This window comes from Herpailurus yagouaroundi, unplaced genomic scaffold (genome assembly GCF_014898765.1).
Source record: "Herpailurus yagouaroundi ecotype Mexico unplaced genomic scaffold, PumYag 140, whole genome shotgun sequence".
Classification (NCBI taxonomy): domain Eukaryota; kingdom Metazoa; phylum Chordata; class Mammalia; order Carnivora; family Felidae; genus Herpailurus; species Herpailurus yagouaroundi.
The window spans coordinates 89,698,465-89,715,054 of record NW_024412395.1 but is presented as its reverse complement, the minus strand read 5'-3'; the positions used below and the strand labels follow the sequence as shown (position 1 = coordinate 89,715,054).

General features: G+C 34.2%; 1 protein-coding gene across 6 annotated transcripts in view; it reads left to right on the top strand.

Moving 5' to 3' along the window:
* Positions 1-16,590, top strand: part of ERBB4 (erb-b2 receptor tyrosine kinase 4) — a 1,166,318-nt gene that overhangs the window by 620,877 nt on the left and 528,851 nt on the right. For all 6 annotated transcript variants that reach the window (XM_040476138.1, XM_040476135.1, XM_040476139.1 and 3 more), the window contains exon 3: positions 7,369-7,555. In XM_040476138.1, coding sequence (XP_040332072.1) covers positions 7,369-7,555 — 187 coding nt within the window. The remainder of the gene's footprint in view (positions 1-7,368; positions 7,556-16,590) is intronic.

The following is a 16,590-nucleotide window of genomic DNA, read 5'->3' as shown; positions in this document are numbered from 1 at the left end:
AGTTCATGTGTAGCCTCAGTTGTATGAAAATGCTGTCAACTAATACTTTCTTTTTGATTTAAGTTGTATCTATAATTAATCAAAGTTTAATTCAAAGGTCTCCAGATATTCTTACTAGTTTGCATTTATGCAGTGTATCTAATTTCAGTTAAAATTCAATTCCCTAAATCACTGAAGCTTAATGTGTATGTCTGATGGGAAAAAAATGAATTCAATACTATATTTTAAATAGTTTTAAAGAGTGTTAAAATGGCAATTTGGAATTCAGGGTTAAAAATGTAAACCTATCTGTATAAATACATAGAAAGAAAATTTATTTATTTATTTATTTATAGAAAGTGTGAACAGGGGAGGGGTAAAGGAAGAGTGAGAGAGAGAGAGTCCCAAGCAGGCTCCACACTGTCAGTGTGGGGCTCAAACCTACGAACCATGAGATCATGACCTGAGCCAAAGTCAGATGCTTAACAAACTGAGTCACCCTGGTTCCTGTACATATATGTTTTTTAAATTATAGATAAGGAAATTTTAATAGTACAGGTGTTTTTTTTTTTTATATAGAGACACTTAAAATTGAAATTTGTATATGATTATGTAAATGAATCTACAAAAGCTCCCTACTTAATTTGTGGAAACCAGTTCTAATGTAACAAGTCTACGATACAGGGATGAGGTCAGGAGATAAAGGACTATTTGGGAAAAGGGCCTATTAAAAACTTTATGGCCAGCTAAGACAGATATAAAGGACAAAGTAAAAGATGATAACTTTGGGAGAGGTGAGTTAAGTTGTCCTCTTTTCAGTAGGATTAAGGTATTCACTGCTAGGGTTGTGAACTGCTTAAGGGGCCAGTGATGAATGAATGGCCGGTAGAGTCTTACAAAGTTAAGGATTGTAATAGCACTAGGACCCAAAAGTCTGCCTAGCAGTGCCTGAGGGTTAGCAGCTTTGCTGGGAAGAATTGGATCAGATTCCTGGCCTCTCAAGTATTATTTCATGCTGTGTAAAATGAGCATGGATTCAACTCTACCACAGTCAGGTACATGACATTTCACATTATTCTTTTTTACCGTATCTAATTGAATCAGACTTTGAGTCCCTGCATGCCAGAGTAGCATAATGATTGGAGTTTTAAGGCAATGGGGAAAACTGAAAACAAGACTCCAAAGCCAAATATGACATTGCATTTGGAGATTTCACATGTGACTGAAGTATATGGTGAGTTGATCTTTACCTCTACATGCAGCAGGAATATGTCATGTTTGCTATTTGCTTGTTAATTATTTTTCAGTAAATTTTTTAATATAGTGTCATAGTTAAGAATGTTCCCTACCTTAGAATTCCCAGTCTTGTTGTAAGGGGCAGGGACATAAATTAATTGCCTAGGGAAACTTAATGGAAAGCTTTAGTGATAGAGAGGTTACAATTTGCTACTACATTTGTCACTGTCAGGAACACATAAATTCTACAGTCATTACCAGATGAGGGGTCTTTCCTCCTCCTCTTCCCATAGTTCTTTGTTCCCCACTCTTCTCTGTGATATTATAGATTTAATTTCAAGTCCACTGATCATAAGTAATCACTATTTTAGTTGTGGATGTCTTGACGATGGAATTTGTTAGTATTATATCTAATTGGGTATAAGTACATAAGACACTGGAGAAGAAGATAAGAATTCAGAGTTGTTTTGAGTTCCTACAGAAGGTCTTAACAAAAATAATTAAGTTTATTTTCAAAGGGATGCTTATATTAAAGAAAAATAGCTAACATGGATTTGATGCATAACTTGAGTAGGAAAAAAATTTAAGAAACAGAATGTTACACACATAGGCAAGGATGTATTAATGCTTTTAATGTGAATAGCACTGTTCCTAAACACTGACTAAATATTGAGGAATGATGGGGTACCTGGGTGGCTCAGTTGCTCTTGATTTTGGTGCAGGTCATGATCTGGTGGTTCATGGGTTCAAGCCCCGCATCTGGCTCTGCACTGACAATGTGAAGCCTGCTTGGGATTCTCTCTCTCCCTCTGTCTCTCTGCCCCTCCCTGCTTGCATGTTCGTTCTCTCTCTCTCTCTCTCTCTCTCTCTCTCTCTCTGTCTCTCTTTCCCTCAAAATAAGTTAATAAACTTAAAAAAAATTTCAGGAGTCATGAAGAATCATTCAGGTATTCTGCAACTACTTAAATCTTAACGTAGATGAAGGAACATTTAAGAAGCTATTCACTATTCTCTCTAAGGATTAAATTAAAACCCACTAAAATAAAAGAAAAAGGAAATTGTGTCAAATAAAAAATAACAGTTGTTATAGGAATTGTGAAATGAAATAGAGATTGAAACATAATAAAGAGCTATTTTTTTCTTGAATCAACGGGGGGTAAATGGAAAGTACAGTGACGCTGCCCTATCTCTTCTAATTTTTGATTGAATGACACCCATTGAAAATCCTGGGAACTTTATTATTTCAGATTTCACATTTTTTTCTTCAAATATCTTATGGGAGAAATAGTAATACATTTCTGTTCTTTAAAACAAACTGGGTATTTTTCCTTGGTTTATTGTTAATAGGATAATATGGGAAGCTGGTCAATTTTTTTTTTTTTTTCTTTTTCTTCTTCATTCTTGTGGTTTCCATCATCCAATGCCCTAAGCAGAACAAATTCTCCCTTGGGTTGGAAGAGTTTTGAAGCATTTAAGGCTTTAATGATCTTCAGTTATATTCACTTCTTGAACAAAGCAGCTGTAGAAGCATACATTGACAATGGAAATCAATCAGTTTTAGGCAGCAGAAACTTCCACCACAAGGAGAGAGATATGTATTTAGGTGGGTACTCACTCTTCAGTTGACAAAATAGGTAGTTTCCTGGAACTAAATGTACTGAACCAGAACCAGAGTCAGGATTTTCTTTTTGCTGGGGCATTCTGATGATTTCTATTTACCACTGTGGTCCTTGGGCAAAAGTCATGATTATATTGTTCAAACATTGTTTTTTTTTATTAGCAGAAAGTTAGTAAAATCATTTTCAATGGAAAACAATATATAAAAAGACCTTAAGCATTGTTTTCTACTTTTCAGTTCCATTTCATTCAACAGCCATTATTGAATGTTGTTCAGTGCCAGAGTCTGTATTAAAGGTGATAATATAACATACACACAAACAGCTTAAGGAACCAGTTCTGTAATTTAGGAATACATTACAGATTGAAGAGGCAAGATATAAACACGATATAAAGGCTATATAACAAACAGATTAAAAGCAATGGTTCTTATGCAATAATGCTATAATAATTTTTATTTTCATATAAGATTGTCTACAGATAGTTTTGGCTATTATCAGAGATAATAATATTAGTAATAGATAGCATCTGTTGAACACTATTTGCCAGACACTTTCTTACATCGTCTTAATCCTTATAAAATCTTTGTAATAGAGGTATTGCTATCTTTTATTTCAAGATGAAGAAACTGAGGCTCAGTGAGGGTAAACAATTTTAGCAAAATAACAACTTAGTAAGTTTGAAGGCAAGTAAGTGTGAAGTGTTTTGAGCCCAGCTTTGCTTGGCAGTTCAGCCCACATTTCTTACCATTGTACTAAAAGTCTAGAGTCAATTTCCAAGGAAGTTGGAGCTAATGGTGAGTGTGTTAGGAAGAATGATCGATGCTATGACATGTTCTAGACAAAAGATTGACATTACATCCTCCATCCCCAGTGTTTATCTTTGTGCTATCATTGTGACTTAGACCACTTAATCATTATTACATACAAGTTAAAGGATAAAGTATTTTTATAATGAATGAAAAAATTTTACTGTTTGGACCAAATGATATTAGAAAATATTTTTGATCTCTCTTCTAAGAACACAAAGGGATAAGAGTTCAACCGTTGGAACAGTGATTGAAGGAGTATTTGTAAGGCTCTAGGTCTAAACTATTCCAGGCAAGTGCAACTTCAAACAAAAGTGATATGCACACAATGCATGCAACTGTTTACTTTTCATCTCTTTTTTTTCTATTCCCCAAGCATTCATCTCTTTAAGCCAAAATGCTCAGTGTACTAGGGATGTGAGAGCAAGAGTGACTTAGGGTTCCCAATCCAGTGCCAGACATGAATAGTTTCATGGGTTCCTTGCCCTTTCATCTCTACCTTTGCTTCATTATGAGTCTACTTTTCTAGGTAATCAGTGGTAGCAGGTTCATTCCTAACAATTGTGGGACCTGAGGTGAGAGTATAAATGAAGGCCTACACATTTTGTGTCGTTATTATTTATCATAAATCAAATAATTTTTATTAAAATATGACCTATCCTCCCACTTTGACAGAAATATCTTTATAATAACTTGGATGGACAGGTGAAATGTTAGAATTTTTGGACTCCTCAGGAGTATGATGGCACGGGGAGAGGTAGACTCCATCCTTCAGCCACTCCTCCTTTAACTAGTTCTGTCCAGTATCACAGGAGGCTTTGAACACAGTGAAAGGACACTTAACTCACACATCCAGCATCCGTGCATTCTTTCCTCAAACATCTACACCTGGCCCACCCATCCTTGCTAGGTATATACACATTGCTCTCACAGTCTGTTGACTGGGAGACAGAACTGGAAAGATGATATCATAGGCTCTTGATGTGGGCTTAGGGCAATTTGGGGATGAACTTCTGGGATCACAAGAATCTGGATCATGTCTTCTCTAGAAGAAAGGAGCACAGGTCCACATGGGTACTTCTCTGTAGACTTTGCCTGTTGGGGGCAGGGTGTGGGGTATGGCCAGAGAAGAGCCAGAGTCCTCAGCAAATATTTATTGGTTTCTCTCTGTGTGTCTGTACTGTGATCGCATGAGACATGAGTGAACAAATCGAAGTGCTTGCCCTTGCAGAGCTTATATTCTGAGAAAGGGAGAGATAGATTATAAATTACTAAATGTAGTAAGTGTATGCACTATATAGTACATTAGAACATGAAAAGTACTGTAGAGACAATAAAAATTAGAGCAGGAAAAGGTGGGAGAGTTGTCATGTTAAGTAGGTCAGTCAGCATTGGCTTCAGTTGAGAAGGTGAAATTTGAGAGGGAAAAAAAAAAACAAAAACTTGAAGACATTGAGGAAATTAACCAAGAAGATAACAAAAGGGAGAGAAACTCAGGCCTTTAAGATTATAGTGAGCACCTTGAAGTGGGACCACACTTGGCATGTTATAAGAACATGGAGACCAGCAAAACTGGAATGGTGTGAGCAAGGTAGACAGTTAAAAAAAAAAAAAAGTTATGAAAAGAAATGATGACCAGATCACATAGTGCTGCACTGTGCATCAGAACTATAATGATAGCCATAAAGGTATAATTTTAAATTTTTGTGTAGCCATAATAAAAACATAAAAAGGAAGGTTAAAATGAACTTTAATAATGCATTTTATATAACTCAATTTATTTAGAATGTTATCATTTCAACCTGTAATCTTTGAAACCAAGAGTACATTTTATACTTACCACACTTCTCAATTAATACCAGCTACACTGCAATTGTTTGATAACCAGATATGTCTAGTTGTTGCTACACTGTGAAGAAAAGATAGATTTTGACTCATCATTGAAAGAATTTTGTCTGTTACTTTGAGTGACTTGGGAGATGGTTCAGGATTTTAAGAATTGAAGTGTCATGATTTGATTTGTGTTTAAAAAATGATCGGGTCAGGGGTGCCTGGGTGGCTCAGTTGGTTAGGCGACCGACTTCAGCTCAGGTCATGATCTCACAGTTCATGAGTTCGAGCCCCGTGTCAGGCTCTGTGCTGACAGCTCAGAGCCTGGAGCCTACTTCAGATTCTGTGTCTCCCCTATCTTTACCCTTCCCCTGCTCAGGCTCTGTGTCTCTCTGTCTGTCAATAATAAATAAACGTTAAAAAATGATCAGGTCCAGCCTTAATTGAGAATGCATGATAAGGGATAAAAAATAGAGACCTATTGCAGTAATCTTGATAAGGAACAATCATGGCTCAGATGAAAACAGTGGCTGACATAAGAAGTGGTTGAACCTCTGATCATTTTAACGGTACAACAAATAGGATAGATTGCATTTGGTGTGTGAGAGGGGAGTCAAGAATGACCCCAAGACTTTGGCCTAAATAATAGGAAGGATGGATTGAATGAAATGAGAAAGACTGCTGGAGGATGGGGGCAAAGAAGATGGGTGTTCAGGTTTGGATAGGTGTATCTAGGAAGTCTATGAGGCATTCAGGTGAAGATGTGGGGTATGCAGTTAGATTTGAGTCTGGAGTTTAGCAGACAGGTTAGAGGCAAAAGTTTGGAGATCATCCAGCTTGAAAGTAGACAAAGTCACCAAGGGAATGAGAGAGGATAGATAAGATAAGAGGTCTAAACTGACATGAAATTGATATTAAAATAACATCAAACAGGAGCGCCTAGGTGGCTCAGTTGGTCAAGCATCCAGCTCTTGGTTTCATCTCAGGTCATGATCTCATGGTTCGTGAGTTTGAACCCCACATTGGGCTAAGTCATGACAGCTCAGAGCCTGCTTGGGATTCTCTCTCTCTCCCTCTGCCCCTCCCTTGATTGCTCTCTCTCTCTCAAAAGAAATAAAGTTATTTTTTAAAATACATCTTCAAACATTTTACCACTTTTGTATATTTATTTTTTTAAATCTTATTGCATATGTTCATAACTGTCATGATCTTGTTTATTTTACTGAAAAACTGTAACTTTAGATGAAGCCTGAGGGCTGTTTTTTGTGACTTTTTTTGCTTTAAAAAGGTGTTACAATCCTTCCAGTCATTAGCTTATATTACATTAAACAATAGACAGTAAAAATAAAAATTGTAGTTGTAATTAAATTAGAGATCATTATCAGTCTTTAAAACGTATTTTTCATATATGGGTTTCCCAGAGATGTATATGTTAACTTTGATAACTATAGCATTAAGCACCAATAAGGTTTAAAATCTGTCCCGTAGTCTACAAACTAATGCAGCTTTGTTTTATTTGTGATAAGCTCATTCATTTGCTTTTTTTTTTTTTTTTATAAAAAGTTAGGTTGATGGCTAGGCATTCTTACCGAACTTTAGTCTTTCAAAGAATGAGATATTTATTCCTTAAATTATATTCAAATTCTAGGTAGGAAGAATGTTTCATCAAAAATATCCATTATTTTACTGTAAACACACTTTGGACTTTTCTAACCCTCTGCGATCTGTGATCTTATATTATCCAAGTAATTATTTACGATATAATGTGGAAATTAGTGTATTAAATTAAAAGCTAAAAAGTAGAATTGAATAACTTATTTTAATCTAAATGACAACATAAACATACTGACAAATAATCTCTAATTTTTTAACAAAAGGAATTGTTTGTTTCTTTTCAGTCTATTCGAGAAGTTACAGGCTACGTGTTAGTGGCTCTTAATCAGTTTCGCTACCTGCCTCTGGAGAATTTACGCATTATCCGTGGAACAAAACTTTATGAGGATCGATATGCCTTGGCAGTATTTTTAAACTACAGAAAAGATGGGAACTTTGGACTTCAAGAACTTGGACTAAAGAACTTGACAGGTAAGGAAAATATACAAAATTTCAAATATGCTTTCATTATCAATAAAATGCAATAGGCATGCACATATGTGTGTCTGGTTACTGTAGTATGTGTTATATTCAGGAACACTATAAAGGACTTAAGTATCTACTACTTACTCATTTTATGGGAAATAATGCCTTGTGATGCCCTTGCTTTTATTTACAGGTATTGTAAGTGCAGTCTGAAGGATACCATAATACTGTATCTCAGCTGAACAGAAGTACATACTAAGGAAATGCTCAGTGACTGAAAACTGAGATAGGAAGCAAGTTTAAGAATGCTATGTTTGGTGGTCTCAGGTGAACAGTGGACCATATCATCAAATCTCTGTAATAAATAACACCATAACCCTCACTCTCGTTGGAGCTCAGTAAATATACAGCCTTTATATCTACCTCCACTCATCTAGTTTTTTTGCACAATCCCTTATTTTTGGAAAACATAGCTAATATATTAATTTAATTTTGACTTATCTTATTCAGTAACTCACTAAATGCCATTAGAAATTGTTTCTTAGAATGCTTCAATTTCATCAGTGATTTACCCCCAGCCCAAGACGGGAAAAAGGTAATTGTTAACAACCTAAAATTATCATCCTGCTCCAAAAAACAAACAAAACAAAACAGAAAAAACACTTTGTAGGAATGTATTTTGTAAGCTGGTCCTCACAATCCTGCAGATATCTTTTCAGTCCATGTCGTTCATAGTTCACAAAGGCTATGGTAGGAGGTTTGGAACAAGGTTTCTAACCATGAATTTTGCTATTCGTGCCTATAAACAAGTAGTGCTAATTAGTAACTATCATTTCATAGTGGGATAAAGGAGTTTAAACTATGAATTTAACCTAAATTAATATCATATATATTTTTCATCAAAATATGTAATGATTTTATGTGTTTTTGAGGCCACTCAGTGGTAATGTTTCTTGATATTAAGATATTTAAATTAAAATTGCCTTCAAATACTAAATAAAAATAAGATTGATATTTTCAGGTTACTAAAATTATTTGTTTTGTTCATTGACAGTGGTTATAAATATATAATTTTAAGTTAGAAATAGCTTCATAGTTGGCCAAACATGTGAACTAAATTTGGATATTTTGGATGAAGAAAGGAAGACTGATTATATAACTTATTTTGATCATGATTGCTATAGAATTGATGACATAATGGTAAATGCAAATTATTCGGAATTTATAGAATCCTTCATTAACATTTTACTTTTTTATTCTTTCCTTTCAAATATAGTTTTTTTACTGAAGAACAGAGTTTTTGGCTAAATCGCTACTTGCATGGAAATAATGATAGGAAGAAGAATTTTAGAAATGCAATGGATAGAGAAAAAATGAATGATTAAAGTAGGAATCTAAAAATAACCTGGTTAAAACTTTCATAGGAAGAATTATAGTTTATTAAATGATTTTTCCTCTATTTACATTAAAGAAAAAAATGAAAATATTTTAAACATTTTATAATACATGAATTATGTTTTTCTATAATATGTTCTATTTGAACAATCTTTGCATACAGAAAATCAGTCTTTAAAGAGCTTTCTCCTTGGGATGCCTGGTTAGCTCAGTTGGTTAAGTGCCCGACTCTTGGTTTCAGCTCAAGTCATGATCTCACAGTTTCTGAGTTCAAGCCCTGGGTGGGACTCTGTGCTGACAGTAGAGAGCCGGCTTGGGATTCTCTCTCTCCCTCCCTCTCTGCCCCGCCCCTGTTCATGCTCACTCAGTCTCTCAAAATAAAAAAAACTTAAAAAGAAATAAAGAGCTCTCCTACTTATTATTAATTTAACATTAGTACTACTAAAATATGTTTTAAGTTATCCAATCAAAATTATGCCACACTTAAACATACTTTATTTATTAAGTGAGCTCACACTGTGATTGCTTATGATTATGACAGTTAGTTTATGTCATACCAAAACACAACACTGTTATTTCAAGAACATTATTCCCTATTCTGCCAGAAAGTCTTATAATACTTTTGGTGCATGCATTAGTAGAAATGAGTAAATAATAAGTGGCTAAGAGAATGAGTTGATTGTTTAGGAAAAAAAAGTAATGTATTTGTTCAAGAGTTATTATTCATTTCTTTTTGAATATGAAGAAAAGTTCAATATAATAAACAATGGAAAAATTAGACAATTTGGAAAATTTCCAGGCATATTATATATTTATTAGGTGGCTGAGAATTACATTTGAACATCAGTCTAGAGTCACTGATCTTACTCTATGTAATTGGGTCAATAGTGTAACTCCAATTTTGAAAATCAGAAGTCACTCAGTAAGCATGATTCTGTTTGTGTAAGAATATATGAGGAAAGATTGAAGACACCTAACTGTTCATATAAACAGGAATTGGGGAAGAAATGTGCTCTTTAGCAGTATCTTAAAGAGCTAAGTGTTCTAGGTAACCAGCAAACATTGCAATTGACTTCAGATAAGATTGTTTTGTGTTTTGGAAAGGTATTTGTTTTATCTTATTTGTTTATATGCTATACAAAGCAAGCTGATAAAAATTAAAAACAATTTAAGTGTTATATTAAGTGTAGGGCTAGAGGGCTGGCCTTAATTTTAGGCTTATCTTGTAATATGAAGGTAAATAGAGAACATGCTGAGTAGTCAGATATCTCATTATTTAATTGCCCTACTGAATTAAAATTTTATCCCAGTCTTTTTTGTTTGTTTGTTTAAACTGTTTATTTTTGAGAAGGAAAACAGTAGGTGAGCGGGGGAGGGGCAAAGAGAGGAGACACAGAATCCAAAGCAGGCTTCAGGTTCTGAGCTGTCAGCACAGAGCCTGATGCAGGGGTCAAACTCATGATCCTTGAAATCATGGCTTGAGCTGAAGCTGGACGCTTAACTGACTGAGCCACCCATGTGCCTCTAAAATTTTAATTCAGTTCTTAAAGCACCAACTGCTCCTCAGCATCACCTGGGTACAATTACAAATGCAAGTTTTTGGGCCTTACCTGAGACCTAATGCATCAGAAAGTCTTGTGATGGAGCCCATCAATATGTGTTTTAAGGATCTTTTCAATGATTCTAATGACCACAAAAGTTTGAGAAACACTGTTCTAATTAAATGTGTGTTACCAAGAGATGGTAGTATAATGTCTAGTTAACCTCTTTACATTTACTTTCTAAATAATTTTCATTTACTTATCATCCCCTAGAGAATGGGACAGAGAACAGATAAGTTTGTGCTTTAATGATGGAAAATACTCCTTTGATTGTGGTGAGAATGGAAAGAACATAGTAGGAACCTGGATGGAAACATGGGTATGAAAGAGATCAGAGAGAGGAAGATGCTGGGAATAAATTTTCTTCTGTATTGCCATTTGTCAACTTTGCATAATGGTAAACTATTACGGGGATGATAATAATCATGGTGAATTTTCTTTTTAAGCAAAATTTTATTTTTAAGCACTTTCAACAAGATAAATAACAAATACTAGCTGTGGGAATAGGAAGTATGCAATGTTGTGACAAAGAATTTTGAGGTTAAGATTTCAAAGCTTTTGCATATGTATATATGTATATATACATATGTATGTATATGTATATACATATGTATATATACATGTATCTATATATACATATATATGTATACATATATACACGTGTGTGTGTGTGTGTGTGTGTGTATAATTTTTGTTTCTCCTGAAATCTTTTTGCAGTGTTGACCTTGGAATAATACACCTTTATGATTTATTACAGTTGTCTCCTTCAAACTATCTTTGTGTAAAATGGATATTCAGTTAACATGAGGACTGTCATATATAAGGGTTAATAGTTGGATGCCACTTAACACACACATAAATTAACTTTGACCTTACACATTCTTATTAATTAGCTTGATGTTCGCCAAAAGCTATTCTTTGGACTATAAACATGACTATAGATCTTACTTAGATACTTTCATTTTGGTTGTACCCAAAGACAAGAAACACACTTAAACATATTTTCTGGATAAAGAAGAAAATTTGTTTGACTGCTACTGCTCACATTTCCCTGATCCGTTATCAGTTAGGTCCAGGAGAGTGGAGAAGAGTCAGATTCTCTAAGCTAAGGATATGCCACACAATCTAAAAGGGAATGACGAACTGTCTTGGCAGTCTCTAGGTGCCTTATTATGCTGGGTCATCATTTCTGATCAGGAGCGAGACCATATTTCTGTCAATGTGTCCTTCAGGCATGTGATCATCTTGAGGCCATTGGGAACGACAGTACTGAATCAGAGGAGCACAAAACTGGAGAGATTTCATTATTTCCTTTGTTAAGGTCACTTGCATATATATGGCTGTGTGGATTTTATTAATCATTCCCACAATGATGTTCTGCTGATTTTTTTTATCATATCCTTCTTAACCAAATATTCTTATTCTGAATTCAAACTATCTAATATATTCAAACATAAAATATATTTACAACTTTAATTCTATGAGCTTCTACTTATTTAGTTACCTGTCTGGCCAGAATTTAAAGATTATTTTATTATATGGGGCATAAAAATGCTATTATATTCTCCTTTCTAGAATTTTATAAAATTACCTCATCTGGATAATATTATACAATTTTTTATCTCTATGTGCTATTGTAGATATGAAGGAGTTTTTGAGAAATACCTATGTTCATATCTATACTACTGTTCATATTCTATTTATGCAATGATAACCCGGGTACAAATTTAATACATAAAAAAGTGCATTTTTCTCATCAAATTTCACCTTGAATATTTGAATTCTCATTTTATGAATTATGAGAATATCTATTTTGAGTAGATGAAACTTGAGGGGATATCAACATACAATTTATGTTTCCCAAATATTAGCCAAGTACTCTATATATTTTCAGACCAACACATTTATGTATTAGTACCTTTACTATTTTATTGCTATTCTAATTTTTTGGTTAAGTGTGTACTGCATCATCTTGATTATATTATTATTTGATATGTCAACAAACATCTTAAACAAAAAATAAAATGCTTAAGTTTTTTTTGTTTTGTTTTTTTTTTTTTTTTTTTTTTTTTTTTTTAGGGAGCCCACAATAATAATGGAAAGACATATTAAGTTTACTGAGTTCTGGTAGAGTGAAAACAAAATGAAATGCTTAGTTCAGGAGATACATCTGATGTAACAACATTTACGTCTCTTAAACCCTTTCAGCATTATTCAGTGGTGGTCAAATAAATAACCTGACTTTGAAATGGACAGGCCATCTGCAATTGGCTCCATGTATCTCAAATGGGAGTGCAATTTAAAAAAGACCTGTTCAAATGTTAGATCAGAACTTACAAACTGAGTGTCTCTCTGAGGCCTAGATTCTTCATCTTTAAAATTGAGAAGAAAATTCTACCTCACAATGTTTTTATAGACATTAAAGAATTAAAGCTGAGAGCTTGTCAAACACGGTAACTTTCACATAGAGGAGGCTTAGAAAACCTTCGTTTTCTTTCCCTGCATTGTTTTGTTTTTAGCTTTTCTTTGTGTCAACACACTGACAAAACAAATGTACCAGTTTCTGCATATTCAGATAGGTTTCTCTTGCTTCAATGGGGCTTTGAAAAGTGAACTGTTTAGACAAAAAGATGCTCCAAATTTCAATGTCTCTTCAGATACCACTTTGAAGCTACTTTATGTATAAGATCTATTTTTCTGGCAGGGGAGAAGCCTGAGGCTTTTCTTTGTCTACTCTCAGTATGATCCCTGTCTTCGGTACTTCATAGCACTTCTCTCCTGTCTTTCAGTGCTCACGCCAAGCACCTGTTACCCCAGCTCTTCATTTCAAATCTCCATCATCACGTTTCACCCTTCATTGGCCCTGACATTTGCCTAACCTAGACAAGAGACATATCCATTCTGAGTTCGTTTTCTGACATTAGAGTTGCTAAGCATTCTTCAACTGTTCTGTGAAAGGTCTTAGTAATGTTTGAATGAGTTCAACCAGCCTAGTTCAGGGGTTATTGTTAAATACAGTGTTTGACAAAGGTACTGCTAATATTTACATAAGAAGAACTACTCAGCATATAGTGAATATCTGAAGACAAAAACAATTCCAAGAGTACTATTGGCCTAAAGATAAATTACTTGGAAAATAATTTGATCAAAACTAACCTATAGTGAAAATCTTGGGAGACAGATGGTATCAGTGAGGAGTGGCACATTCTTATGAAGGCATCAATTTTTAGATCAGGTCTGCAATTTCTAAAAATGATACTCTAATCTTTCATACTTTTAAAGAAGACTGCTTGCCTGTCATGTCAGACAATGTGCATTAACTGGAAGAAGGAAAACCATAATGATATATTTCAGTGTATAGGCAAAACAGAAACATATTTGAAAGTAAATGTTTTAAATATGAGACAAGTTAGAGGGGACATTCCAGCAAATTTCTAGGACCCATTCTTGGCTTCAGATAACTGATGAGTGAATTTGTGGAACTGAATGAAAGTAAAATGGGAATTCCTTCTCCTGTGGTACCACTCACCAGAGAGAATATTCGTACTAGAGAAATAGGCATGAGATGGTGGGATTTCCAGGGAATGGAACCATTCCTTCTCCTCTAACTCACATGTTTTCAGTTATGAGTATCAAGATAATCTGCTCAGGTCATAAGCAACCTCGTCGATTAATGTCCCGTTCACGGATCCTGAAGTGGTCCTATTCTCTGACCTACATTCTTTTTAATCCCTATAGCATTTGTAGGAAAAATATTGGAAGAAACCTAACATTATGGGAGTCTTTCAGGAAAATTCTCTCCTTGAGACTTTAAACCTCAATCATCATTCTTTGTTGTCCCTAAGATACATGAAAAACTGGAAATTTCCTTTCCTAAGAGAGAAAGCATATATATTCTAGGGAAAAAACAAACAAACAAATGAAGTCGAAAAACTCCTTTATTAAAGTTCATTAGTTGGGAAAATGTGCTTGTTTGCTTATAACATTTATAATATAGAGGAGAATCTTTGCTCCTCAGGGTCCCAAATGCAATAAGGGAAATTGGCTAGTGATCACTATATGTCCATGATTTCACTCCAAGGAAAGCAGTAAAGACATTAGAATATCTACCTCCTTACCCTCATCCCAGGACATTATCTTTGTTGGTACTGCAGACACTCATCTGTAAAGAATTGGTAAATTATTGTCTATCTATCTATTTATCTATCATCTATCTATAGTGATAGATAGACATGGGTATATAAAATATAATATGGAGAAATTGACTCACACACAGCTTCACAAACTGCAATATCATGACCTGAGCTGAAACCAAGAGTCGGGCACTCAACTGACTGAGTCACCCAGGCACCCCTCAACTATGGCTTTTTAAAAATCAAGGTTATTATATATTTAGTCATAACTCACATCTATTAATAGACTTAATTTTACTGGTAAAAAGTTAAGGATTCTTTTGGAAAATTACATCAATTCAAATATTTGTTAGCTTTGTTTTTCTCCACTTGTAAATTCAAGACATTGTGCTGAGATAGGAGTTATTCTAAATTATCTCTACATACCTGTCTTCTCTCAGTAAATATTATATTTCTGGCAAATATTTACCTACCAACTGCAATGTGAAAACATTGGGGAAGCATTTTCCCCAATTCTTATATTATTTATAGGCAAGCATTTCCATGGGGTCAAGAGCCTCCATTTTAATCTGTTTTACCTTGAAAAACATCACTTGTCCTATAGAACTCTCTGTGATGATGCAAACAATCAATATGTCTGCACAACTGAGTAGCCAGTAGCCACATATGTCTGGCTACTAAGAACTTGAATGTGGCTAGTACAATGGAAGAAATGAATTTCTTCTTTTATTTACTTTTAATTCATTTTAATTTAAATAGCCACATGTGGCTAGTGGTGATGATATTAAACAGTGTAGCACTAAAGGGACAGCGTCTTTTACTGAACCCAGTGCAGTAGGTAAGGATATTTACAAGCAGAATCGTGGAGAATCAAAGCATAGGCTCTGAATTGAGACTCCTTCCCTTCAAATCCTCTTATTCAGCTTTCTAAACCTCAGTTTCTGCATCTTTAAATGAGTATAATGGGAGCCCTCTGTTTGTAAGATGGTTGTGAAAGTTAAATTATAAATTATAAAAATAGCATTAAGTGCAGTTCCTGCAATAAGTGATATTTATTATTATTTGAGAAGTATGCTTTTGGTAAGATTAATAGACATGGCCTATTTTTACAATCATTGAAAGCATGTTAGGCTTATATAATCAAATTGTGAGATACAAAATGTGTCATTTATGATTTGGGACCTGACCAGATTTTATATTTGAGTAAGCTGGTTCTGGATAGCATGGGTTCTGGATAGCATGAGCTGTTTCTTAATGTGCGTTAAGCTCTAGTTATTATAAAAGATTTTCTGTTTGTCAGAAATGTGACTTTCAAAACATGAGATTTTTACTCTCATCTTCAGTTTCCACAGTTTAATTATCTAGTTATAAGTAGGTCCCAATGTCAATTTCTTAAATGACTTTATTGAAAGAAATAAGAATTAGGAGATTAAAATAATTTTTTAGCAGAGAAACTATATTGAAAATTCTGTTGAGGATTCTTTTTGGCATAAACAATGCCCATATATTTAGGAGTCTCTATTCCATATTGAAAGTTTATATTCATAACATAGTATTTATTTAATAACAAATAAGTCACAAAAATTCTTCTATAAAATATTTTATCAAATAGAGGTCTGCCATATTTCATCAAATTTAAGTCACCATCAATTATAAGAAATATTTATTGGTCCTTGTTTGCAGGCCACACTAACAAGAGAAAAAGTGAAAGCTCAACTTAAATGTAAAAGATTTTATGATGAATCAGGATTTAGAGATATTAAATATGAAAAATGCATTGTAGAATTGATAATATACAGGAGCTCCTGGGTGGCTCAGTTGGTTAAGCATCTGACTCTTGGTTTTGGCTCAGGTCATGATCTTATGGTTCATGGGATTGAGCCCTGGGTCAGGCTTCACACTGACAGCATGG